Genomic DNA, 25,578 nt, shown 5'->3' with positions numbered 1-25,578 from the left:
GCAGAACTTTGACCCAGGGAGCCTGTTCTGTGCCTTCAACTTGATGGATTTGGATGAAAACTTTAATGAACTATAATAACTGGCAGAAATAACCATAATTCAGTGACCTGAAATAACTGACTGAAATAACCATAATTCAATGATCTGAAATAACTAACTGAAATGGAGGTGGGAAGACAAAAAATATTGTATACCCAAAAACCTTGGTATAGCAACACTGGCGACATCCCAAACGACAAAAACACACTGGGCAGCCACCTCAAGGTGTGTTGATAGAGCTGATAAGATGTTAATTATTTTTAAAATGTTCACAGTTACATCCAACCTCATCGATAACTTAATAACTTGAACACAGGCAATGCTCAGTACGTTAGCTAGTATATATACACATATCTTGTAAGGAGATCAGGATAGGGGTGCCCTTTTCTTTTCTGGAGTAGATGGGCACCATCAAACACACAGCAGCCAGTAAAACAGCACACCAGTACAAAAACAAAACATCAAAATAAATCCTGGCAAATCTGGGCATTATCTAAACATTACAGATTTCCTATATCAAAGTGGTAGGCCCTAATGCCCCTACTACAAACACAGGCATATGCACAGTACTCACAGTCAGTACATCACAGTGTCTCATAACAGGCCTGCTGCCTATTTACTCATCTAGCGAGACCACGAGCCAAGCCCTGACACAGCTTTTATCAACCTCTTACAGGTGCAGCACTCATTAACCAGCTCTTAGGCTGAAGGCCTATAAACCCGAAATAGGCTTTATGGGTGGAGCCCTCCCTCCTGTCTCACACCGATACCCCTAGAACCCATTATCCGGCTCTTCCTAACTCAGGTCTTTTCAGCAAAACAGACATTTCCTGGGGGTTTAAAATACATAGGCCAGAAACCTTGGACAAACATATCTCCCGTTTATCACTTTACCAGTACTTCTATCACTATATAGTTAATCACAGAAAAGCCCTTACTCACTGACTGACTGACTCATCACCAATTCTCTTACTTTCCGATATGTTAGGAAGCTGAAATTTAACATAGGTATTCTGCAGGTGGAAAAGAGGAAAACTATATAATTAGAATTTTAATAAACTTCCCTTAAGGGGCTGAAAAGGGGGTTGACATAATTACATCATTACCAGTGCTTGGTTTGCGTTGCGTTAACGATAACACCCAAACCGACAGTCCGATCAAAGTTTGGATTGCACCTCCTGTGTGTAGAAATTAATAAACTACAAAAATGGTCTCGTCACTTTTTACCGTAACGCCAAGAACCATGGATTCATATTTACTTATATTAAGACGTCTCAAATTTACATCTCTGTAGATTTGCCAAATTTTTTACACTCATTTATATTTACAACCATGAAAATCAGAAACTCCTGTGCGGAGAATGGGTAGAACAGCTAGTATTTTATAAACAGGGAATGTTAGTTACAATTACAGGTTGAGTATCCCTTATCCAAAATGCTTGGGACCAGAGGTATTTTGGATATCGGATTTTTCCGTATTTTGGAATAATTGCATACCATAATGAGATATCATGGCAATGGGACCTAAATCTAAGCACAGAATGCATTTATGTTTTATATGCACCTTATACACACAGCCTGAAGGTCATTTTAGCCAATATTTTTTATAACTTTGTGCATTAAACAAAGTGTGTCTACATTCACACAATTCATTTATGTTTCATATACACCTTATACACACAGCCTGAAGGTCATTTAATACAATATTTTTAATAACTGTGTGTATTAAACAAAGTTTGTGTACACTGAGCCATCAGAAAACAAAAGTTTCACTATCTCACTCTCGCTCAAAAAAGTCCGTATTTCGGAATATTCCGTATTTCGGATATTTGGATATGGGATACTCAACATGTATTGCAACATTTGTTAAGGTGACCAACTGAGCCAAAGTTTTCCCCATCTGGTTAGTCCTACTGTATCACTATAAACACTGGGGGCAGCCAAGTTGGAACAACAGGGGGCGTGGTTCTGGCATAAGAGGGTTTTCCAGGGGCGTGGAGATGTGATTATGTCATTGTGCCGTGTCCCCCACTATACAATGCCCACATTACGATTCAGCATGAATCGTGCCATTACAAAGGGGGAAGGTGGCGGGTGTAAGCAGGCTGCAGGAGACTTGCCTTCCTTTCCAGGTGGCTGGAAGTACCACCCTATTTTCAGGAGCCTCCTGGCCATTCCAGAAGAGTAGGCAAGTATGAATCAATATATCCACATACATAAAATAATGCGATCCTTGCGATGTTCAAATTATAAGGCAAATACCACTAATGTTAGTAGAACAAATATGTGTTACAAAAACATTTTCTGCATTATGGTATTGGTCTGTTTTGTTTAAATAAGGAGTTTTCAGAGGGAGGTTAGGGATGTAATTTAGCTAGTTTTCTTTTTAAAAGACAGACACAGACTGAACTCAAAAGATATGGGCATGGTGATGCCAGGGAATAAATAAGTAGCAAATGTTAAACAGGATGCTTTGCAGATATCCATATTTAATTATTTTTGTTCAGAGGTAAATTTACAGACATCCATGGATTTTCTCACACACTAGATAATACCACCAATCCCAGGAACACAAGATAGGGAAATATACTTAAATCAGTTTAGGCAATGGTCTGAAACAAGGAAGAGGAGTGACTCAAAGAAACTGATACAAGCCGTGCAGTACAATATATCACAGAAGGCAGAATTGTACTGGGACATACGCAAACACTGCATGTCTCCTGCACTGAGGTTTTGTCTTGTGCAAGGTTAATCATTGTGCACCTATGTAATGCCTTCTTGATACGAATCACGCAAACTGAGAGGAACCACATTATAATAAGCTAGAGGTAGTACATTGTCCAAATCTGAATGAAAAAATATATATATATTTTAAGTGCATGGAAATTATTACAATGTTTAATAATTTTTGCATGTAATTTGATTAAATTACTATATTTCCTGTTTTGGAGATTTGTATAAGTAGACTTTAACTAGAAACCCTGTGGTTATGTGAAATACATGTGTGCACGACAAAGGGAATGTACTAACTTTATGGTATCATTTATGAAACTTGTGTTATAATGAGGACACTGTTCTTGGTTTGCTTTTGTTGTTCTTATTCAAGAGTGTCTTCCTTGCTGTCACCCACACATTGTTTCACTGAGAGAAATCAATTATTCATTTATTCACATTACTTTTTGCAGCTCACATGTCTTGGGGAAATCAAGGAGCAAAATGTAACACAACCTTTGCTTTCATCTTTGCTACCTCCTTTCAAGAACATGTATTTACCACAAATCAGTTTACTGGCTAAAGTCAAAATGAGAATTGGTAAGTAGGGGCAATTTTGTAGTTAGCACAAAGTTCAGAATATCAAGTCTGTGTTTTGTGTTTATTGTTCTTCATCTACTTTGTATTTTTCAAAGACCATTGTTGACGCCACATAAAGTAGATATAATTACGCATACAAGACACTGCATCATATTGATTATGAGATATGCTTCTCTGTAGTCTAGTGGATCAATCATCTTATTTTATTCTCTCTGTGACGCTAAGACCTTAATCGTAATTGTTTAGAGCTGTATAAAGAGGGAAGAAGGAAACAAACTCATGCAGAATTACTTAGAGAATAAGTCTATCTCCTGTATATTATCTCTCTTTTATTACAGTTATAACTGTGCTCCAGTATAATGGTTTATTCCTCTTTAAATTGTAATTATGAATGTGACATTCCTTAGAGTGTATGTTTGCTTCTGAATATATTACTGTCTGTATTTTTCTGTTACCAAAGTGTGCAGGATTAGAAATCAATTATTTTAAATAACACACTTATGCCTGAGCATTTTGCAGCAGGAAATATAGATTATTTAATTTTGTGTGTTAGATACGTGGTCTTTAATAATCCCAATTAGCTGTATGTCAATCATTTCTTCCTCTCTTCAGTTAAAGAGGAAGCCATTTTCCTAGTCATAGGGAAAAACAACCAACTTCATAATAACTTTTTTATTAAGTTTTTGGTTCCTTTTATGAAAAACAATGTAATACATAATTCGGTTAGTCATGGGCCTTACTGCAGGCATGTCGCAGTGCCCAGAGCTATCCAGTGGTAGTCTAAGGCAAGACCACCAGCTGCATTTACTGTAGGTTTCTGCTTGCGCCCTCCTGAGGTGCAAATACTGTACAAATCCATGCTAAGTAGGGCTTTGTATCCTTACTGCGGCTTCCATGAGCGCGTTAACCCATGGCTCTGGGCACTTACGCCAGATCCTATGGGTTAATGTGCGTTTGCAGTGGGTTTACTGCAGGAGGATGTGGGCTAAAAATTTAATAGCTCCGCGCGTTAGAGTTCGAAGCTAACCTCCCGCAGTAAGCACCTTGCCTAATTGAATGTGCCCCCAATAAGACCAGCCATTATTTCTCTATCGTCCTAGTGGATGCTGGGGTTCCTGAAAGGACCATGGGGAATAGCGGCTCCGCAGGAGACAGGGCACAAAAGTAAAGCTTTCCGATCAGGTGGTGTGCACTGGCTCCTCCCCCTATGACCCTCCTCCAAGCCAGTTAGATTTTTGTGCCCGGCCGAGAAGGGTGCAATCTAGGTGGCTCTCCTAAAGAGCTGCTTAGAAAAGTTTAGCTTAGGTTTTTTATTTTACAGTGAGTCCTGCTGGCAACAGGATCACTGCAACGAGGGACTTAGGGGAGAAGAAGTGAACTCACCTGCGTGCAGGATGGATTGGCTTCTTGGCTACTGGACATCAGCTCCAGAGGGACGATCACAGGTACAGCCTGGATGGTCACCGGAGCCTTGCCGCCGGCCCCCTTGCAGATGCTGAAGTAAGAAGAGGTCCAGAATCGGCGGCAGAAGACTCCTCAGTCTTCTAAAGGTAGCGCACAGCACTGCAGCTGTGCGCCATTTTCCTCTCAGCACACTTCACACGGCAGTCACTGAGGGTGCAGGGCGCTGGGAGGGGGGCGCCCTGGGAGGCAAATGAATACCTATTTTGGCTAAAAATACCTCACATATAGCCTCCGGAGGCTATATGGAGATATTTAACCCCTGCCAGAATCCGTTAAGAGCGGGAGACGAGGCCGCCGAAAAAGGGGCGGGGCCTATCTCCTCAGCACACAGCGCCATTTTCCCTCACAGAAAGGCTGGAGGGAAGGCTCCCAGGCTCTCCCCTGCACTGCACTACAGAAACAGGGTTAAAACAGAGAGGGGGGGCACTAATTTGGCGTTAGAAATATATAAAAAAGATGCTATAAGGGAAAACACTTATATAAGGTTGTCCCTATATAATTATAGCGTTTTTGGTGTGTGCTGGCAAACTCTCCCTCTGTCTCTCCAAAGGGCTAGTGGGTCCTGTCCTCTATCAGAGCATTCCCTGTGTGTGTGCTGTGTGTCGGTACGTGTGTGTCGACATGTAGGAGGACGATGTTGGTGAGGAGGCGGAGCAATTGCCTGTAATGGTGATGTCACTCTCTAGGGAGTCGACACCGGAATGGATGGCTTATTTAGGGAATTACGTGATAATGTCAACACGCTGCAAGGTCGGTTGACGACATGAGACGGCCGAAAAACAATTAGTACCGGTCCAGACGTCTCAAAAACACCGTCAGGGGTTTTAAAACGCCCGTTTACTTTAGTCGGTCGACACAGACACAGACAGGGACACTGAATCCAGTGTCGACGGTGAATAAACAAACGTATTCCTTATTAGGGCCACACGTTAAAGGCAATGAAGGAGGTGTTACATATTTCTGATACTACAAGTACCACAAAAGAGGGTATTATGTGGGATGTGAAAAAACTACCATAGTTTTTCCTGAATCAGATAAATTAAATAAAGTGTGTGATGATGCGTGGGTTCCCCCCGATAGAAAATCATGGGCGGTATACCCTTTCCCGCCAGAAGTTAGGGCGCGTTGGGAAACACCCCTTAGGGTGGATAAGGCGCTCACACGCTTATCAAAACAAGTGGCGGTACCGTCTATAGATAGGGCCGTCCTCAAGGACCAGCTGACAGGAGGCTGGAAAATATCATAAAAAGTATATACACACATACTGGTGTTATACTGCGACCAGCGATCGCCTCAGCCTGGATGTGCAGAGCTGGGGTGGCTTGGTCGGATTCCCTGACTAAAAATATTGATACCCTTGACAGGGACAGTATTTTATTGACTATAGAGCATTTAAAGGATGCATTTCTATATATGCGAGATGCACAAAGGGATATTTGCACTCTGGCATCAAGAGTAAATGCGATGTCCATAACTGCCAGAAGATGTTATGGACACGACAGTGGTCAGGTGATGCAGATTCCAAACGGCACAAAGGTGTATTGCCGTATAAAGGAAGAGGAGTTATTAGGGGTCGGTCCATCGGACCTGGTGGCCACGGCAACTGCTGGAAAATCCACCGTTTTTACCCTAAGTCACATCTCTGCAGAAAAAGACACCGTCTTTTCAGCCTCAGTCCTTTCGTCCCTATAAGATCATATCTGCCCAGGGATAGAGGAAAGGGAAGAAGACTGCAGCAGGCAGCCCATTCCCAGGAACAGAAGCGTTCCACCGCTTCTGACAAGTTCTCAGCATGGCGCTGAGACCGTACAGGACCCCTGGATCCTACAAGTAGTATCCCAGGGGTACAGATTGGAATGTCGAGACGTTTCCCCTTCGCAGGCTCCTGAAGTCTGCTTTACCAAGGTCTCCCTCCGACAAGGAGGCAGTATGGGAAAAAATTCACAAGCTGTATTCCCAGCAGGTGATAATTAAATTACCCCTCCTACTACAAGAAAAGGGGTATTATTCCACACTATATTGTGGTACTGAAGCCAGAAGGCTAGGTGAGACTTATTCTAAAAAAAATTTTGAACACTTACAAAGGTTCAAATCAAGATGGAGTCACTCAGAGCAGTGATAACGAACCAGGAAGAAGGGGACTATATAGTGTCCCGGGACATCAGGGATGCTTACCTCTATGTCCCAAATTTGCCCTTCTCACTAAGGGTACCTCAGGTTCGTGGTGCAGAACTGTCACTATCAGTTTCAGACGCTGCCGTTTGGATTGTCCACGGCACCCCGGGTCTTTACCAAGGTAATGGCCGAAATGATGATTCTTCTTCGAAGAAAAGGCGTCTTAATTATCCCTGACTTGGACGATCTCCTGATAAGGGCATAGTCCAGGGAACAGTTGGAGGTCGGAGTAGCACTATCTAGGATACTGCTACAACAGCACGGGTGGATTCTAAATATTCCAAAATCGCAGCTGATCCCGACGACACGTCTGCTGTGCCTAGGGATGATTCTGGACACAGTCCAGAAAAAGGTGTTTCTCCCGGAAGAGAAAGCCAGGGAGTTATCCGAGCTAGTCAGGAACCTCCTAAAAACAGTGCATCATTGCACAAGGGTCCTGGTAAAAATGGTGGCTTCCTACGAAGCAATTCCATTCGGCAGATTTCACGCAAGAACTTTTCAGTGGGATTTGCTGGACAAATGGTCCGGATCGCATCTTCAGATGCATCAGCGGATAACCCTATATCCAAGGACAAGGGTGTCTCTCCTGTGGTGGTTATAGAGTGCTCATCTTCTAGAGGGCCGCAGATTCGGCATTCAGGATTGGATGCTGGTGACCACGGAGCCCAGCCCGAGAGGCTGGGGAGCAGTCACACAAGGAAAAAATTTCCAGGGAGTGTGATCAAGTCTGGAGACTTTTTTCCACATAAATATACTGGAGCTAAGGGTAAATTTATAATGCTCTAAGCTTAGCAAGACCTCTGCTTCAAGGTCAGCCGGTATTGATCCAGTGGGAAAAACATCACGGCAGTCGCCCACGTAAAACAGACAGGGCGACACAAGAAGCAGGAGGGCAATGGCAAAAACTGCAAGGACTTTTCGCTGGGCGGAAAATCATGTGATAGCACTGTCAGCAGTGTTTCATCCCGGGAATGGAAACTGGGAAGCAGACTTCCTCAGCAGGCACGACCTCCACCCGGGAGAGTGGAAACTTCATCGGGAAGTTTTTTCCACATGATTGTAAACCGTTGGGAAATACCAAAGGTGGACATGATGGCGTCCCGTCTGAACAAAAAACGGGACAGGTATTGCGCCAGGTCATGAGACCCTCAGGCAATAGCTGTGGACGTTCTGGTAACACCGTGGGTGTACCAGTCGGTGTATGTGTTCCCTCCTCTGCTTCTCATACCTAAGGTGCTGAGAATTATAAGACGTAGAGGAGTAACAACTATACTCATGGCTCCGGATTGGCCAAGAAGGACTTGGTACCCGGAACTTCAAGAGATGCTTACAGAGGTCTTATGGCCTCTGCCGCTAAGAAGGGACTTGCTTCAGCAAGTACCATGTCTGTTCCAAGACTTACCGCAGCTGCGTTTGTCGGCATGGCGGTGGAAAGCCGGATCCTAAGGGAAAAAGGCATTCCGGAAGAGGTCATTCCTACCCTGGTCAAAGCCAGAAAGGAGGTGACCGCACAACATTATCACCACATGTGGCGAAAATATGTTGCGTGGTGTGAGGCCAGGAAGGCCCCACAAAGAAATTTCAACTCGGTCGTTTCCTGCATTTCCTGCAAACAGGAGTGTCTATGGGCCTCAAATTGGGGTCCATTAAGGTTCAAATTTCGGCCCTGTCGATTTTCTTCCAGAAAGAATTGGCTTCAGTTCCTGAAGTCCAGAAGTTTGTCAAGGGAGTATTGCATATACAACCCCCTTTTGTGCCTCCAGTGGCACTGTGGGATCTCAACGTAGTTCTGGGATTCCTCAAATCACATTGGTTTAAAACCAGTCAAATCTGTGGATTTGAAGCATCTCACATGAAAAGTGACCATGCTCTTGGCCCTGGCCTGGACCAGGCGAGTGTCAAATTGGTGGTTTTTTCTCAAAAAAGCCCATATCTGTTTGTCCATTCGGACAGGGCAGAGCTGCGGACTCGTCCCCAGTTCTCTCCCTAAGGTGGTGTCAGTGTTTCACCTGAACCAGCTTATTGTGGTGCCTTGCACCTACTGGGGACTTGGAGGACTCCAAGTTGCTAGATGTTGTCAGGGCCCTGAAAATATGTTCCAGGACGGCTGGAGTCAGGAAAACTGACTTGCTGTTATCCTGTATGCACCCAACAAACTGGGTGCTCTTGCTTCTAAGCAGACTATTGCTAGTTGGATGTGTAATACAATTCAGCTTGCACATTCTGTGGCAGGCCTGCCACAGCCAAAATATGTAAATGCCCATTCCACAAGGAAGGTGGGCTCATCTTGGGCGGCTGCCCGAGGGGTCTCGGCTTTACAACTTTGCCGAGCAGCTACTTGGTCAGGGGCAAACACGTTTGCTAAATTCTACAAATTTGATACCCTGGCTAAGGAGGACCTGGAGTTCTCTCATTCGGTGCTGCAGAGTCATCCGCACTCTCCCGCCCGTTTGGGAGCTTTGGTATAATCCCCATGGTCCTTTCAGGAACCCCAGCATCCACTAGGACGATAGAGAAAATAAGAATTTACTTACCGATAATTCTATTTCTCGGAGTCCGTAGTGGATGCTGGGCGCCCATCCCAAGTGCGGATTATCTGCAATACTTGTACATAGTTACAAAAATCGGGTTATTATTGTTGTGAGCCATCTTTTCAGAGGCTCCACTGTTATCATACTGTTAACTGGGTTTAGATCACAAGTTGTACGGTGTGATTGGTGTGGCTGGTATGAGTCTTACCCGGGATTCAAAATTCCTCCCTTATTGTGTACGCTCGTCCGGGCACAGTACCTAACTGGCTTGGAGGAGGGTCATAGGGGGAGGAGCCAGTGCACACCACCTGATCGGAAAGCTTTACTTTTGTGCCCTGTCTCCTGCGGAGCCGCTATTCCCCATGGTCCTTTCAGGAACCCCAGCATCCACTACGGACTCCGAGAAATAGAATTATCGGTAAGTAAATTCTTATTATTTCATATGAAAAACAATGTATGACAATGCACAGCATTTGTTAAAGCATGCAGGTTAATTATTATTGTGCCTCTTACTAATATGACATAGAAGAACCAGAGCTGATTCTGTGAAATGTAGAAAACGCCATGGTTGTAACAACTATAGTACTTCTGTAGAGTTGGACGGAAATACTGTTAGTGTCATTTTTTCTTTGTAAATTCTCTGTTTGTGTATGCAAATTAAAATGTATTATGCATAATTTCCCGTGCCAACTGAGACACATTTTGAACTCATAACCCTTGCTCTAAGGAGTCTGTAACTGGGATTGGAGAGGGCATATGGACTAGAGATGAGTGTCTCATTTCTAGTTAGTTTTCTCCTGCCAAGCTCAGATCCACGTACGTGTCGATGTGTTACCTTCCTGGACCGATACTTCATCATTGCTCAGCTCCCTGATCATGTGTTATTTAGATTGAATGTAACTAGAACTGTACTAGAACTGAAAGCTACTCATCTCTAGTAAACACGCAGCTAAAATACAGTAAGGGCATGTTCTTGGCACATGCTGAGTGATACATACAGTATGTGTCTGTTTGGATGCTCAACAGCTGGTACAAAATGCAAACTGATGATGCTGATTTGCGGCTGCTTCTAATTAGCTCAGCATCATAAATGCCACTTTATTAGTCCAGATATTTACTATATCTTACATAAATTATGTGCATTAATTTTAGCATTTATTACTATCACCTTGAAGCAACATCTACTGGCCTAAATTAGGCGCATAAACTACTATTAAATAAAAGAAAAAAAACACCTACAGTAAATGTATTTCATTAACCAATGCTTCGTCTCTTATTCATGTCTACATATAGATTAACATTACAAAGGCATACAAATATAATTTGATTTATGTTTTTCTTCAGGTCATGTATTGACTCTCCAAGTCAATTCTACTGCTGAAACATCCCGCAATCCATCTCAATTGCTGCCAAGTCTTTCTCTATATAATACAGCCTTAGAGCTCTGCAGAAACTCTACATTTCGGGAATATGACTTGGAAGCTGAATTGCTTTACCTAAAAGGTTTATGTCTTAACAATAACTACAGCTGATTACTAATTACATTTAGATGTTATCAAAAATGTATCAGTAACATTAGCCAAGTTCCTAAAAGTTAGATGGTCTTTCAGTGTCAGGGCTGCCACCAGATATTGAGCGGTCCTTAATATGAAATACAAATACAAGCCCCTCAGCCCTTTTGTTTCACCTTTTTCCCCCATCCTTGCCTTTTTGACCCACCCTATTCCCCCACTATTTAGTCCCAAGCTTTTGTCCCCCAAATTTGCAGAGGTGAGCCATTCTCAGTATTTTATAACACAAAAACAACACTCTTTTTCTTCTAGAGATGTTGAGAAAAATGTGTATGTGGGTGCAGACTTACTAAACAGGGAGTATGCGCAATCCTATAGTCAAGGAAGACGGCTTACACACCCTCGGTACTCCCATGGCACTGTCACAAGAGTTCTGTGTGATTTTATGGTCACTGCCCAGTTATGGCCTCAAAACGGCCTATATGCTTGGTGTGATCATTTGACGGATGAATCAATCCGTTCTCAGTAGTGATCTCAGTCAATAAGTATATGGCTGATCCTGCACGTGTGCAGTTGTCAATTTATTTCTTTAATGCATGCATAGTATGCTGAAATTTTCTTGATGCATCTGTATAAATCCAAATGAGGCCCACTGGCTGAGAATATTGTCAATTCAGTAGGAATAAATGGAATAAGACAGCAACACAGTCACTTGCCTTACCAACGCACTGTAGTATAGTCACACTCGGCTGCTGCTTGGCCTCTGATTGGGCCACCCCTTCTGTTCATGCTGTGCAGCTCAGCCTATGGAATTGCGTCATGTCATTGAACAGGACACTGGTCCTGATGCCATATTGTGACTGATACCCAAACAAGGATCAGATCACAAGGATCCCCAAATGTACCACAACTCTTACACTTACTCCTTCCCCCTAAAAATGAGAAGAAGCGGGCCAAACCTCCCCCCCCCCCCCCCTCCTCTCAATGATCCAAAAATTAGCAGCTGCAAGCTCCGGGCTACTCAGGGCCCCTTACAACAAGTTATTACCAGTATCCCCCTGATGACATCCCTGGCTAGCATTTGCATGCGCCATAGCTGTGAAAATGCCCAAGTCATTGCCGTGGTACCACGCCTCACTTTTCTGATGAGGAAACAGACCCAACAATTCTATTGAACTGTTGCAGACTTTTCTTACATGCTGTGTTATACAGTATTGCAAAGTAATTCAAATTAACTGTTTTTGCTGTATCATGCTATACATATTTTATCTGTATAGTATTGTAATATTGTCGTTTTGGTTAATTTGTTGTTTCAAATATTTATCTGCTTTCTTGATTGGTTTATATATCTTTATTTTCAAGTTTTAAAATATTGCTCTAACACAGTCTCTTTGGCTTCAACTACACTGCAGGTAAGGCAGAACGCCTGATGTTTATCTTAGGAGATCATGACAAATCCTCGGCTGTCAAATCTTTCTCAGAAGCTATCAATGTGAGCTGTAATAATGATCAAAACTTTAGGTATGGAATATAGATTTAGCATGGTAAAATATAAGCATGACACTGTGCTGACATACTGTATGAATTTTTATGTATACACAGACACACCGTATATTTATAGGTGGTATTGTTCAAAATCCAAGGCTCAATAAATTCACATTTTATGTGGTGGGATTTGGCACAGAAGGGGATTAGAACATGGAAACGATTCTGAAAGTTTGAAGAATCCACATGACATGAAAGCAACTGCTCCCTGTCACTGAGTGTTGTCTTTTGGGTTGTATTGCTCAGTTTTGGATTTTGGATATAGTATATTCCAAAAATTGTTAAATTATAAGTCAAGTATTTTGAAACTCGGGTAAATTTACTAAAGCTTCTAAAACAGAGAATTGGTGGTGTTGCCCATAGCAACCAACCAGATTATCTACTGCCTTTTAGAAAATGATAGACAGCATCTGATTTGTTGCTATGGGCAACATCACCAATTCTCTGTTTTAAAAGCTTTAGTAAATTTACTTCCTCAATGGGGGTCATTCTGACCCGTTTGCACGCTGCAATTTCTCTCAGCCGTGCGAACGGGTCTGAACTGTGCATGCGCGCGTTCGGCAATGCGTAGGTGCGTCGGCCACTGGCTATAGCCATCGCCATGGAGCGACGGACCTTACGAAGAAGCCGTTCACAGCGCCGAACGCTAGAAGATTGACAGGCAGAAGGCGGACCTAGGTGGCAATTTACTGTTTTCGAGGAGTGTCTGGAAAAATGCAGGCGTGCCCATCCGTTGAAGAGGAGGGTTCCTGATGTCAGCTCCAAGCAGTATCATCGCAGCGGGTGAGTAAGTCCTGAGCTGTGCAGAGACTGCACAAACTTTTTGTTTGTGCAGCTCTCTGCACAAGCGATTGCAGCCCTGCACAGCCCCTGTAGGCAGCGATTACCTGGTCGCAGCAGTGCAAAAAATAGCCTGCGTGCGACCAGGTCTGAATGACCCTAAATGTTTGCAATTATTTGTTCTTTGTTCCTTTTGTTTTTTTACTGACCGCTACATACAACACTACAAAAATAGTTACGTAAGGTAAACAACAACGAAATCAATTTGCTCCAGCCCCCTCAACACTTCTTTACGATATGGCTTTAGAAATCTAACCACAACTATTAAAGCCATCAGTCTCCTCCTTAGGATTGGTGTTTTTCAAATTGTCATAGGTAGGGGACTTGTCAACGCTACCAGGTATTTGAAAAACACCCACCTCGACCATGATCTCCAACTGTAAAGGGGGGTACTCATGGAGCGATCGCTGCTTAAAATCTAAGCAATCTGACTAGATTGCTTAGATTTTAAGCAGTGATCACTCCGTGTGTACCCCCCACAACGATAGCGATGCGCGACCCCGTGCATCGCTATCGCTGGTGCTAGATTGGCCTGCATGCAGGCTCAATCTAGCAGGTCACATTTTTCACCCGCTGGGTGAAATGAGCGCCCGTCCCCACCGCACGCTCAGCACACATCGCGCTGTGCTGAGCGGGGGGAGAGATGTGTTCTGAGTGGTTCGCTCAGCACACATCTCTCCCCATATCTGGCTGTGAATACGGCCCTTAACTGTTTAAGTCATCAGGACAGTGCATTGTGCATTTAGCGCTAGGTAAATTATGCTTATTTTATTTCTATTAATGCTATGCAAAACAACATTTCTATTTTGGGTGAAATGATCCTTTTAATTTAAAAATATATCTTTTCTACAGCTTCATATAGCTATATAAAGTTCAAATATTTATTGCTGAACATAATTTCTTTTTCCTATAGCTTAATAAGGAAATCATATCTGGAGATAGCACTGGTGTACCTTCACATGTGCTGCTTGGATACAAACAAAATAAATAATATAAGTTTACAAACCCTGAAAGCCCCAGAAACTACAACATCAAAAAAACAGGTAATTTAAGAAGTTTGTGGATGCAACGATTCTTGTTATTAATAGTCTTACTGTAATTTTATTTTATAACTTACATCATATATTGTATTCAAGATGAGTGAGCTAATTACTTTTCATTTATTCAAAACATTTGTTTCCGTAATTAGAAATTTTGGATTTTGCTTCAGTGTTCAACCAAACAATTATAGATTGCCTATTCCACATTTCTATAAAACATAGTGTTGTAGAGATAAGGTTTTTGGCGCTAGACACTTGGAGGTAGATAGGTTGTAAAGAAGAAAAATCGAGCCAGAAAAAAGGGATAGAAGATATTCACTGTAGGTACTGGAAATCAAATATATATTTAATATTCCCAAAAATTTTTTATTAAAACATTACATATCTGCTGTGTGTGACCATGACTGTATACACATTATCTTTACAAACAATTCGCTCTGCAGCGAATCACATCTAATTCTCCTTAAAAGGTATACCTTTTTAAAAAATACCGGTGGCTACTCCGTGTGGTTTGAGCACCGCTGCCCGGTGTCCATGCGTCCTTCCTGGTTCCTGGAACACAAGCTGGGGCGCACGATGACGGCTTCCGGTTTTTTGCATATGCCTTGTCCGTCCAGTGATCGCGGTTACAGAGCTGTGTTGAATGAGGTCCACCAACGCGTTTCTCCCCTAGGGGCTTCGTCAGGGATCCCTGATGAAGCCCCTAGAGGGAGAAACGCATTGTAGGACCTCAGCTCTGTAACCGCATTCACCGGAGGGACAAGGCATATGCACAACTGGAAGTCGTCATCGTGCGCCCCGGCTCGTGTTCCAGGAACGACGCACAGACACTGGGCAGCGGCGCTCAAATCACACTGAGTAGCCAGCGGTATAACCATCTGGCCCACCCAAGCACGGGACAGCGGGAGGAAGTCACCAGTAATCACCCCGAACGGGGACCCAGCCGGAAAGGTGAGTGCTTCCAGATAAGGAGCATTAAGGATCATTGCCCAAACAGTAACACAGCTGGTTGATTTTAATAAGAAACTGTACGTGGGTCATATAAAAGGACTACAGTCAATAGGCTGGGGAAAACAGGTTTCAGAACTTTTTAACTACCGTTCAGGTGAAAACCTATGTGCATTATGTGTTATTCTGAAAGCAGTTCTCGATGAATTTACGTTTTTTATAAGTTTATGGTTTTTTGTAGTTTACGCTTAACACCACCTTTTAAGGTGAATCAGACGTGATTTGCTGCAGAGTGGGTTGTTTGTAAAGATAATGTGTATACATTCATGGTCACACACCGCAGATGTGTAACGTTTAAAAAAAAAAATGTAATCCCAGTACCTACAGTGACTATCTTCTATCCCTTTTTTCTTGCTCTATTTTTCTTCTTTACAACCTATCTATCTACCTCCAAGTGTCTAGCACCAAAAACCTTATCTCTACAACACTATATTATTGTATACCAGTTAAGGTAACTGGTTTGGTTTTAAGGCAGCAGAACGCTAAATCCATAATCCTATTAAGGAGTAGCGCAGATATGTATTGCATACACTTTCTATAAAACATGCTTGGCAGCTTATAGTGCCAAGTTAATTCCCATTCACACTGCAAACTCCACACACTGCACTAAGAGAAAACAATGTTTCCTTTTTGATATATATGATTGCAGTGTGCACAGACATTAAATTAAGCTAAATGAAAGGCTGAAAACCTTCAATCAAGCAAAAAAAAAAAAATCTCCATGTGCACTGGAAACAAGAAAGAAAGTGAGAGATTGTAAAATAATATATTTAAGATTAGAATTTGCAGTGTGCCAAATACAATTGGCGAGTCCCGTATAAAGCCTTTATGAGAAGATATAAAAAATATGGTCAATTTCTCTGTACAACAATTAGGATTACAATTTACAGTGAGCACAAACACAATGAGTTAGACTAGAACTATAGCAAGCCTTGATATACAGATTTAAACCAGGATGAATGAGTGCCTACTGACCTACTGTACAGTAGGTCACAACATTGTTACTATTTATTATATTGTAACTATACAGTGGAGATATTCCACTGCTTAATTACAGTGTCTTGCAAACATTCTGTTGATATGTTTTGTATTCTGGTGATAAAGTATACACAAGGCCACTGCATATACCTACAGATTGAAAGCTCTAGTACAGTTACACTGAATGCACACTATGCAATATATCGTTCATACAGACAATAAACAGTATACAAACAGTATATTGTCACGGCCATCGGCTCATGTGTACTGTACACCTGACACTTCTGTGAACGATGTTGTTCACAGATATATCACGTTGTTGTGTAGTACAGCAGATGCTGATATAGCTTATAGATATATCGTTACCTATGAATTGTTTGTACCAGCTACCGGCTGACCAAACCATATACCTGCCTAAGGAACCGCCGACAATGATGTGACTACTGGTTCCTGTGGCCAGACATGTCGGACAGTGAATTGGTAAGTGTGTGTGTACTGTACATATCGTGTGTGCAGAACACTTACCAAATTGTTAGATCGGTTGGTCTGTCGGGAGCTTAGCCATATTAAGGGTGGGATGCAGGGGATACTTTACCCCATGCCCCCCTCTCTCAGGCCCCCCTGGCCAAAGCACACTTACATCAGTAGCTCTCCCTCTTGTGTAGCAGCAAAACCAGGCAGCCAGAATGCAAGAGGGACAGTATGCATCACAGGCAGTGACACAGGAGTATCAAGTCTCTTTGCCTACCGGTGGAGCTTCATGAACACAGGAGAGATGTGTGTGTGTGTGTGTGTGTTTGTGTGTGTGTGGGGAGGGGGGGTGTCTGTAGGTGACCCAGGGATCCCAGCATCTCCTCTTCTGTGTTGAAATACCTTTCTTATTAATAAAATAGTTCAATACTGGTGATGCCAATCACATTTTAAAAGGGGAGTCCCGGAGCAGAGAATGTTGTCCCTTCTGGCATGTGTCATGTTGGGAGGCATGCATGATCTAATATACCCCCCCTTCCTCGGGGCCCCCTTGTTTTAAGTGCCCCTGGCCACCCCAAGGCTTAATCCAGCCTTGGTCGGGAGGCTGACCAACCCATTGTTCAGATGTGTACCATCACAGGTATTTTGTTAATCTGGCAAAAAGAAATATAGAATGCTTTAGAAACTGAGGGAAGCAATGATCTAAAGAAACATAATTTCTCTGACGTCCTAGTGGATGCTGGGACTCCGTAAGGACCATGGGGAATAGCGGCTCCGCAGGAGACAGGGCACAAAATAAAAGCTTAAGGATCAGGTGGTGTGCACTGGCTCCTCCCCCTATGACCCTCCTCCAAGCCTCAGTTAGATTTTTGTGCCCGGCCGAGAAGGGTGCAATCTAGGTGGCTCTCCTGAGCTGCTTAGAATAAAAGTTTAGTTTAGGATTTTTTATTTTCAGTGAGTCCTGCTGGCAACAGGCTCACTGCATCGTGGGACTAAGGGGAGAAGAAGAAACGGACTCACCTGAGTGCAGAGTGGATCGGGTTTCTTAGGCTACTGGACATTAGCTCCAGAGGGACGATCACAGGATGGGTCACCGGAGCCGCGCCGCCGTCCCCCTTACAGAGCCAGAAGAGACGAAGAGGTCCGGTGAAATCGGCGGCAGAAGACGATCCTGTCTTCAGACTAAGGTAGCGCACAGCACCGCAGCTGTGCGCCATTGCTCTCAGCACACTTCACACTCCGGTCACTGAGGGTGCAGGGCGCTGGGGGGGGAGCGCCCTGAGACGCAATATTACAGTATATACCTTAGGTGGCTAAAAAGAATACATCACATATAGCTCCTGGGCTATATGGATGTATTTTACCCCTGCCATTTTACACAGAAAAAGCGGGAGATAAGGACGTCGTGAAGGGGCGGAGCCTATCTCCTCAGCACACAAGCGCCATTTTCCCTCACAGCTCCGCTGGAAGGACGGCTCCCTGACTCACCCCTGCAGTCCTGCTTCAGAATCAGGGTAAAAAAGAGAAGGGGGGGCACGTTTGGCAGCAAATAAATATATTAACAGCAGCTATAAGGGAGTAACACTTATATAAGGTTATCCCTGTATATATATATAGCGCTGGGTGTGTGCTGGCAGACTCTCCCTCTGTCTCTCCAAAGGGCTAAGTGGGGTCCTGTCCTCTATCAGAGCATTCCCGGTGTGTGTGCTGTGTGTCGGTACGCGTGTGTCGACATGTATGAGGAGGAAAATGAGGTGGAAGCGGAGCAGTTGCCTGTGTTAGTGATGTCACCCCCTAGGGAGTCGACACCTGACTGGATGATTGTATTTAAACAATTAAGTGATAATGTCAGCAATTTGCAAAAAACTGTTGACGACATGAGACAGCCGGCAAATCAATTAGTGCCTGTCCAGGCGTCTCAGACACCGTCAGGGGCCCTAAAACGCCCGTTACCTCAGTGGGTCGACACAGACCCAGACACAGATACTGAGTCTAGTGTCGACGGTGACGAGACAAACGTGATGTCCAGCAGGGCCACACGTTACATGATCACAGCAATGAAAGAGGCATTGAACCTTTCTGACACTACAAGTACCACAAAGAAGGGTATTATGTGGGGTGTGAAAAAACTACCAATAGTTTTTCCTGAGTCAGATGAAATAAATGAGGTGTGTGATAAAGCGTGGGTTTTCCCCGATAAAAAACAGCTAATTTCTAATAAATTATTAGCACTATATCCTTTCCCGCCAGAGGTTAGGACGCGCTGGGAAACACCCCCTAGGGTAGATAAGGCGCTCACACGTTTATCTAAACAAGTAGCGTTACCGTCCCCTGATACGGCCACCCTCAAAGAACCGGCTGATAGAAGACTGGAAAATATCCTAAAGAGTATATACACACATACTGGTGTTATACTGCGACCAGCAATCGCCTCAGCCTGGATGTGTAGTGCTGGAGTCGCATGGTCAGATTCCCTGACTGAGAATATTGATACCCTGGATAGGGACAGTATTTTGTTAACTATAGAGCATTTAAAGGATGCATTGCTATATATGCGTGATGCACAGAGGGATATTTGCACCCTGGCATCAAGAGTCAGTGCTATGTCCATCTCTGCCAGAAGAGCGTTATGGACGCGACAGTGGTCAGGGGATGCAGATTCCAAACGGCACATGGAAGTATTGCCGTATAAAGGGGAGGAGTTATTTGGGGCTGGTCTATCGGACCTGGTGGCCACGGCAACGGCTGGAAAATCCACCTTTTTACCCCAGGTCACTTCACATCAACAGAAAAAGACACCGTCTTTTCAAACTCAGTCCTTTCGTTCCCATAAATACAAGCGAGCAAAAGGCCACTCTTTTCTGCCCCGGGGCAGAGGAAGGGGAAAAAGACTGCACCATGCAGCCGCTTCCCAGGAGCAGAAGCCCTCCTCTGCTTCTGCCAAGTCTTCAGCATGACGCTGGGGCTTTACAAGCAGACTCAGATATGGTGGGGGCCCGTCTCAAGAATTTCAACGCGCAGTGGGCTCACTCGCAAGTGGATCCCTGGATTCTACAGGTAGTATCACAGGGGTACAAACTGGAATTCGAGGCGTTTCCCCCTCATCGGTTCCTGAAGTCTGCTTTACCAAAGTCTCCCTCCGACAGGGAGGCAGTTTTGGAAGCCATTCACAAGCTGTATTCCCAGCAGGTGATAATCAAGGTACCCCTCTTACAACAGGAAAAGGGGTATTATTCCACGCTGTTTGTGGTACCGAAGCCGGACGGCTCGGTGAGACCAATCTTAAATCTGAAATCTTTGAACACTTACATAAAAAGGTTCAAATTCAAGATGGAGTCACTCAGAGCAGTGATAGCGAACCTGGAAGAAGGGGACTATATGGTGTCTCTGGACATCAAAGATGCTTATCTCCACGTCCCAATATACCCTTCTCACCAAGGGTACCTCAGGTTTGTAGTACAAAACAGTCATTATCAGTTTCAGACGCTGCCGTTTGGATTGTCCACGGCACCTCGGGTCTTTACCAAGGTAATGGCCGAAATGATGATTCTTCTACGAAGAAAAGGCATCTTAATTATCCCTTACTTGGACGATCTCCTGATAAGGGCAAGAACCAGGGAACAGTTAGAAGTCGGAGTGGCACTATCTCAGGTAGTGTTACGTCAGCACGGGTGGATTCTAAATATTCCAAAATCGCAGCTGATTCCAACGACACGTCTACTGTTCCTAGGAATGATTCTGGACACAGTCCAGAAGAAGGTGTTTCTCCCGGAGGAGAAGGCCAGGGAGTTATCCGAGCTAGTCAGGAACCTCCTAAAACCAGGACAGGTCTCAGTACATCAGTGCACGAGGGTCCTGGGAAAAATGGTGGCTTCTTACGAAGCGATTCCATTCGGAAGATTCCATGCAAGAACGTTTCAGTGGGATCTACTGGACAAATGGTCCGGATCGCATCTTCAGATGCATCAGCGGATAACCCTGTCGCCAAGGACAAGGGTGTCTCTCCTGTGGTGGCTGCAGAGTGCTCATCTACTAGAGGGCCGCAGATTTGGCATTCAGGATTGGATCCTGGTAACCACGGATGCCAGCCTGAGAGGCTGGGGAGCAGTCACACAGGGAAGGAATTTCCAGGGCTTGTGGTCAAGCATGGAAACATCTCTTCATATAAACATTCTGGAACTAAGGGCCATTTACAATGCCTTAAGTCAAGCAAAACCTCTGCTTCAGGGTCAGGCGGTGTTGATCCAATCGGACAACATCACGTCAGTCGCCCACGTAAACAGACAGGGCGGCACGAGAAGCAGGAGGGCAATGACAGAAGCTGCAAGGATTCTTCGCTGGGCGGAAAATCATGTGATAGCACTGTCAGCAGTGTTCATTCCGGGAGTGGACAACTGGGAAGCAGACTTCCTCAGCAGACACGACCTTCACCCGGGAGAGTGGGGACTTCACCCGGAAGTCTTCCACCTGATTGTAAACCGTTGGGAAAAACCAAAGGTGGACATGATGGCGTCACGTCTAAACAAAAAACTGGACAGATATTGCGCCAGGTCAAGGGACCCTCAGGCAATAGCAGTGGACGCTCTGGTAACGCCGTGGGTGTACCAGTCAGTGTATGTGTTCCCTACTCTGCCTCTCATACCAAAAGTATTGAGAATCATAAGAAGGAGAGGAGTAAGAACTATACTCGTGGTTCCGGATTGGCCAAGAAGGACTTGGTACCCGGAACTTCAAGAGATGCTCACGGACGAACCGTGGCCTCTACCTCTAAGAAAGGACCTGCTACTGCAGGGGCCTTGTCTGTTCCAAGACTTACCGCGGCTGCGTTTGACGGCATGGCGGTTGAACGCCGGATCCTAAAGGAAAAGGGCATTCCAGAAGAAGTCATCCCTACTCTGGTCAAAGCCAGGAAGGAAGTAACCGCAAAACATTATCACCGCATTTGGCGTAAATATGTTGCGTGGTGTGAGGCCAAGAAGGCCCCTACAGAGGAATTTCAACTGGGTCGTTTTCTGCATTTCCTGCAAACAGGACTGTCTATGGGCCTAAAATTAGGGTCCATTAAGGTTCAAATTTCGGCCTTGTCGATTTTCTTCCAGAAAGAACTGGCTTCAGTACCTGAAGTTCAGACATTTGTGAAAGGGGTGCTGCACATACAGCCTCCTTTTGTGCCTCCAGTGGCACCTTGGGATCTCAATGTTGTATTGAGTTTTCTAAAATCACATTGGTTTGAACCACTTTCCACTGTGGACTTAAAATATCTCACGTGGAAGGTGTCGATGCTGTTAGCCTTTGCTTCAGCCAGGCGTGTGTCAGAATTGGCGGCTTTATCATATAAAAGCCCTTACTTAATTTTTCATTCTGACAGGGCGGAATTGAGGACTCGTCCTCAATTTCTACCTAAGGTGGTTTCTGCATTTCACATGAACCAACCTATTGTGGTGCCTGCGGCTACTAGGGACTTGGAGGACTCCAAGTTGCTAGACGTTGTCAGGGCCCTGAAAATATATGTTTCCAGGACGGCTGGAGTCAGGAAAACTGACTCGCTGTTTATCCTGTATGCACCCAACAAGCTGGGTGCTCCTGCTTCAAAGCAGACGATTGCTTGTTGGATTTGTAGTACAATTCAGCTTGCACATTCCGTGGCAGGATTGCCACAGCCAAAATCAGTAAAAGCCCATTCCACAAGGAAAGTGGGCTCATCTTGGGCGGCTGCCCGAGGGGTCTCGGCTTTACAACTTTGCCGAGCAGCTACTTGGTCAGGGACAAACACGTTTGCTAAATTCTACAAATTTGATACCCTGGCTGAGGAGGACCTGGAGTTCTCTCATTCGGTGCTGCAGAGTCATCCGCACTCTCCCGCCCGTTTGGGAGCTTTGGTATAATCCCCATGGTCCTTACGGAGTCCCAGCATCCACTAGGACGTCAGAGAAAATAAGATTTTACTTACCGATAAATCTATTTCTCGTAGTCCGTAGTGGATGCTGGGCGCCCATCCCTAGTGCGGATTGTCTGCAATACTTGTATATAGTTATTGTTACAAAAATTCGGGTTATTATTGTTTGAGCCATCTTTTCAGAGGCTCCTTTGCATTTATCATACTGTTAACTGGGTTCAGATCACGAGTTGTACGGTGTGATTGGTGTGGCTGGTATGAGTCTTACCCGGGATTCAAGATCCTTCCTTATTATGTACGCTCGTCCGGGCACAGTATCCTAACTGAGGCTTGGAGGAGGGTCATAGGGGGAGGAGCCAGTGCACACCACCTGATCCTTAAGCTTTTATTTTGTGCCCTGTCTCCTGCGGAGCCGCTATTCCCCATGGTCCTTACGGAGTCCCAGCATCCACTACGGACTACGAGAAATAGATTTATCGGTAAGTAAAATCTTATTTTATTTTCTAAAATTTTATAGCTTGTGTCACTCAAAGCTGGAGCAACATACGCAGACTGTTAAATAGACTTTTATATAGATTTAACAGAATACAATCAACTATAACTCAAAAACAGATCTATTGCAACCTAAAATATTCATGTGGGATTAGAGTGCCCCAAACTGTGGTGTCAGATTGGAGTAGTTCATTCTTTAATATAGTGTTTTGTCAGTTGTGTACCCAGCAGTTCATCCTTTATTGCTTTCCTTCAAAAAGTGCAGTGGGACAATAACAAAGTAAAGCCTAATTTACTTCTCAGTTACAAGTTATTACAATGATTTAAAAAGGGCAACACGTTTTATCAGGGGAATATACTGTCTAAAATTAATTTGTGATTGACTTGTAATTACTGTAACTTTTTCAGCCCTCCTCACTGAAGTGCAGTGACAGGAAACTAACTTATTTTCAAACCATAGTGAATTACGGGGTCAGCATTAGATCAGTTCTGTCCAGGCTCTATCTATGTGGAGTTTGTATGGTCTCACCATGTTTGTATGATTTTTCCTCCATTTGCTTCCAATACATATAGGTTATTTGGCTTCTGCCACTTGGCCAGGGACTGTTTTGAATGATTCCATATATTCTGTACAGCACTGCGTAATATGATTGGCTAAATGTAATAGTATTTCTTGTTGAATCTTATATTTCCTTTCCAAATAATAGAATTGGCATTAGGAATGATCTGTTAACAGAAGTTATTAATTAATTAGAAGAACCATACCGTATAAAGGCTAAATCTCTAAAAGAGTAAGCATGTATAGAACACAGTGGTTTTCATACAATTTGGAATGTATTTTTTATTTCTTCTAGATGGATAAAGTGATGCAAAATGACAATGAAGAGAAAACAGTGAGCCCATCGGAGTGCTACAGACTGCTGGCATGGATTGCCATTAGAGCAGCCACACAGGTTCTCTGATTGATTTATATTTCTCACTGTACTACTTGGCTGCTTTGGTGTCTATTGAATAGGTTGATAAAATAGCAATCTGTGATTCTCATCTATCCATGACATTTGTAGGCTGTACCCATTACATCTGTATATATGGTACATGAAGGAACACTCCCTTGCTATAGCAGGGAAACAAAGGCACAAAGGTTTTCCCTCTCTCGTGTCTCTTGAGTTGTAGAAGTAGCCTAAATATCCAGTTTTTATGCTGATGACAGATCAACAGACTAATCAGTCTACAGGTTTAACAGAAGCCAAGAGGCAAATGTAGGATGTCTATATATATATATATATATATATATATATATATATATATTTTTTTTTCAAATTAAAAAAAATACATTTAATACATGTGTACACACTCATCATGTGATATATTCTACTGTAATATATTCTAAATTTTTATAGCCTTCCCTTCTCATACCCTATAGACACCATCATTGTCTCTTCTCATACCTTTCATTGGTAGTGTTTGCCCCCTCTGATTGTCTTCCTCATTAATCACTGATGTAGCTCATTGCCACGCCTCACGCCTCACGTCTCATCTCATGCCTCTCATTGCACCCTCTCATTTCTGTTATCGCCACTCTCCTTGCTCAGTTTAATTTCTCTCAGTGCCACCCACTTTGTCCCTTTTCTTTTCTATCATAGCCCTCTTCATTGCCCTCTCTCATATTATTAATTATCACCTTCATTGCCCCCGCTCATATTGTAAATTGCCACTCTCATAGCCCCCTCTCCAAAATACAATTCGTAGCCATCTTTGCTCCTCTCCTCAGAGTCGTCGGAATGCCCCCCCCCCCCCCCCCAAACATGTCAGAGGAGCAGGCGTGGGGAGGGGGAGTGCTTATCCCAGATCACGCAGAGAATCTGAGTTCAAAACTCCAGTGCCATAGCATGCTGCCCCGTGTCCTGTCCAGACGGCTCTTCGCAGACTCAGAGACATTACAGGGAGGAGGCGGGGATGTCCCAGCAGGCTCAGCATGGCCACGCCTCCTCCCAGTAATGCATCTGTGAGAGCCGGCTAGGACAGTACACGGGGCAGCATGCTGCGGCACTGGAGTTTTGAAGTCAGATTCTCTGCGGTGATCTGGGGGGGGGGGGGGGGGGGGGAAGCGCTCTCCGCATGGGGTGTGTAATCATGGGGGGAGCGGCACAATCTATTTTTATCTACGCCACCCCCCCCTCCCCCCGCCCCAACCACAACACGTTCTGGCACCCCTGCCTCTCCTGTATCTCATTGCCATGGTCATTCTCACTTGCCTTGTCTTATTGCAATCGTCAT

General features: G+C 44.1%; 1 protein-coding gene across 2 annotated transcripts in view; it reads left to right on the top strand.

Annotated features, from left to right (window-relative positions):
- The window catches only part of CFAP54 (cilia and flagella associated protein 54), a 736,502-nt gene that overhangs the window by 599,132 nt on the left and 111,792 nt on the right, over window positions 1-25,578 (top strand). For both annotated transcript variants that reach the window (XM_063927747.1, XM_063927746.1), the window contains exons 57-61: window positions 3,224-3,350; window positions 10,865-11,023; window positions 12,444-12,552; window positions 14,330-14,459; window positions 24,156-24,254. In XM_063927747.1, coding sequence (XP_063783817.1) covers window positions 3,224-3,350; window positions 10,865-11,023; window positions 12,444-12,552; window positions 14,330-14,459; window positions 24,156-24,254 — 624 coding nt within the window. The remainder of the gene's footprint in view (window positions 1-3,223; window positions 3,351-10,864; window positions 11,024-12,443; window positions 12,553-14,329; window positions 14,460-24,155; window positions 24,255-25,578) is intronic.

This window comes from Pseudophryne corroboree, chromosome 6, assembly GCF_028390025.1.
Source record: "Pseudophryne corroboree isolate aPseCor3 chromosome 6, aPseCor3.hap2, whole genome shotgun sequence".
In the NCBI taxonomy this organism is placed as follows: Eukaryota; Metazoa; Chordata; class Amphibia; order Anura; family Myobatrachidae; genus Pseudophryne; species Pseudophryne corroboree.
This window is presented reverse-complemented; position numbering and strand designations above follow the sequence as displayed.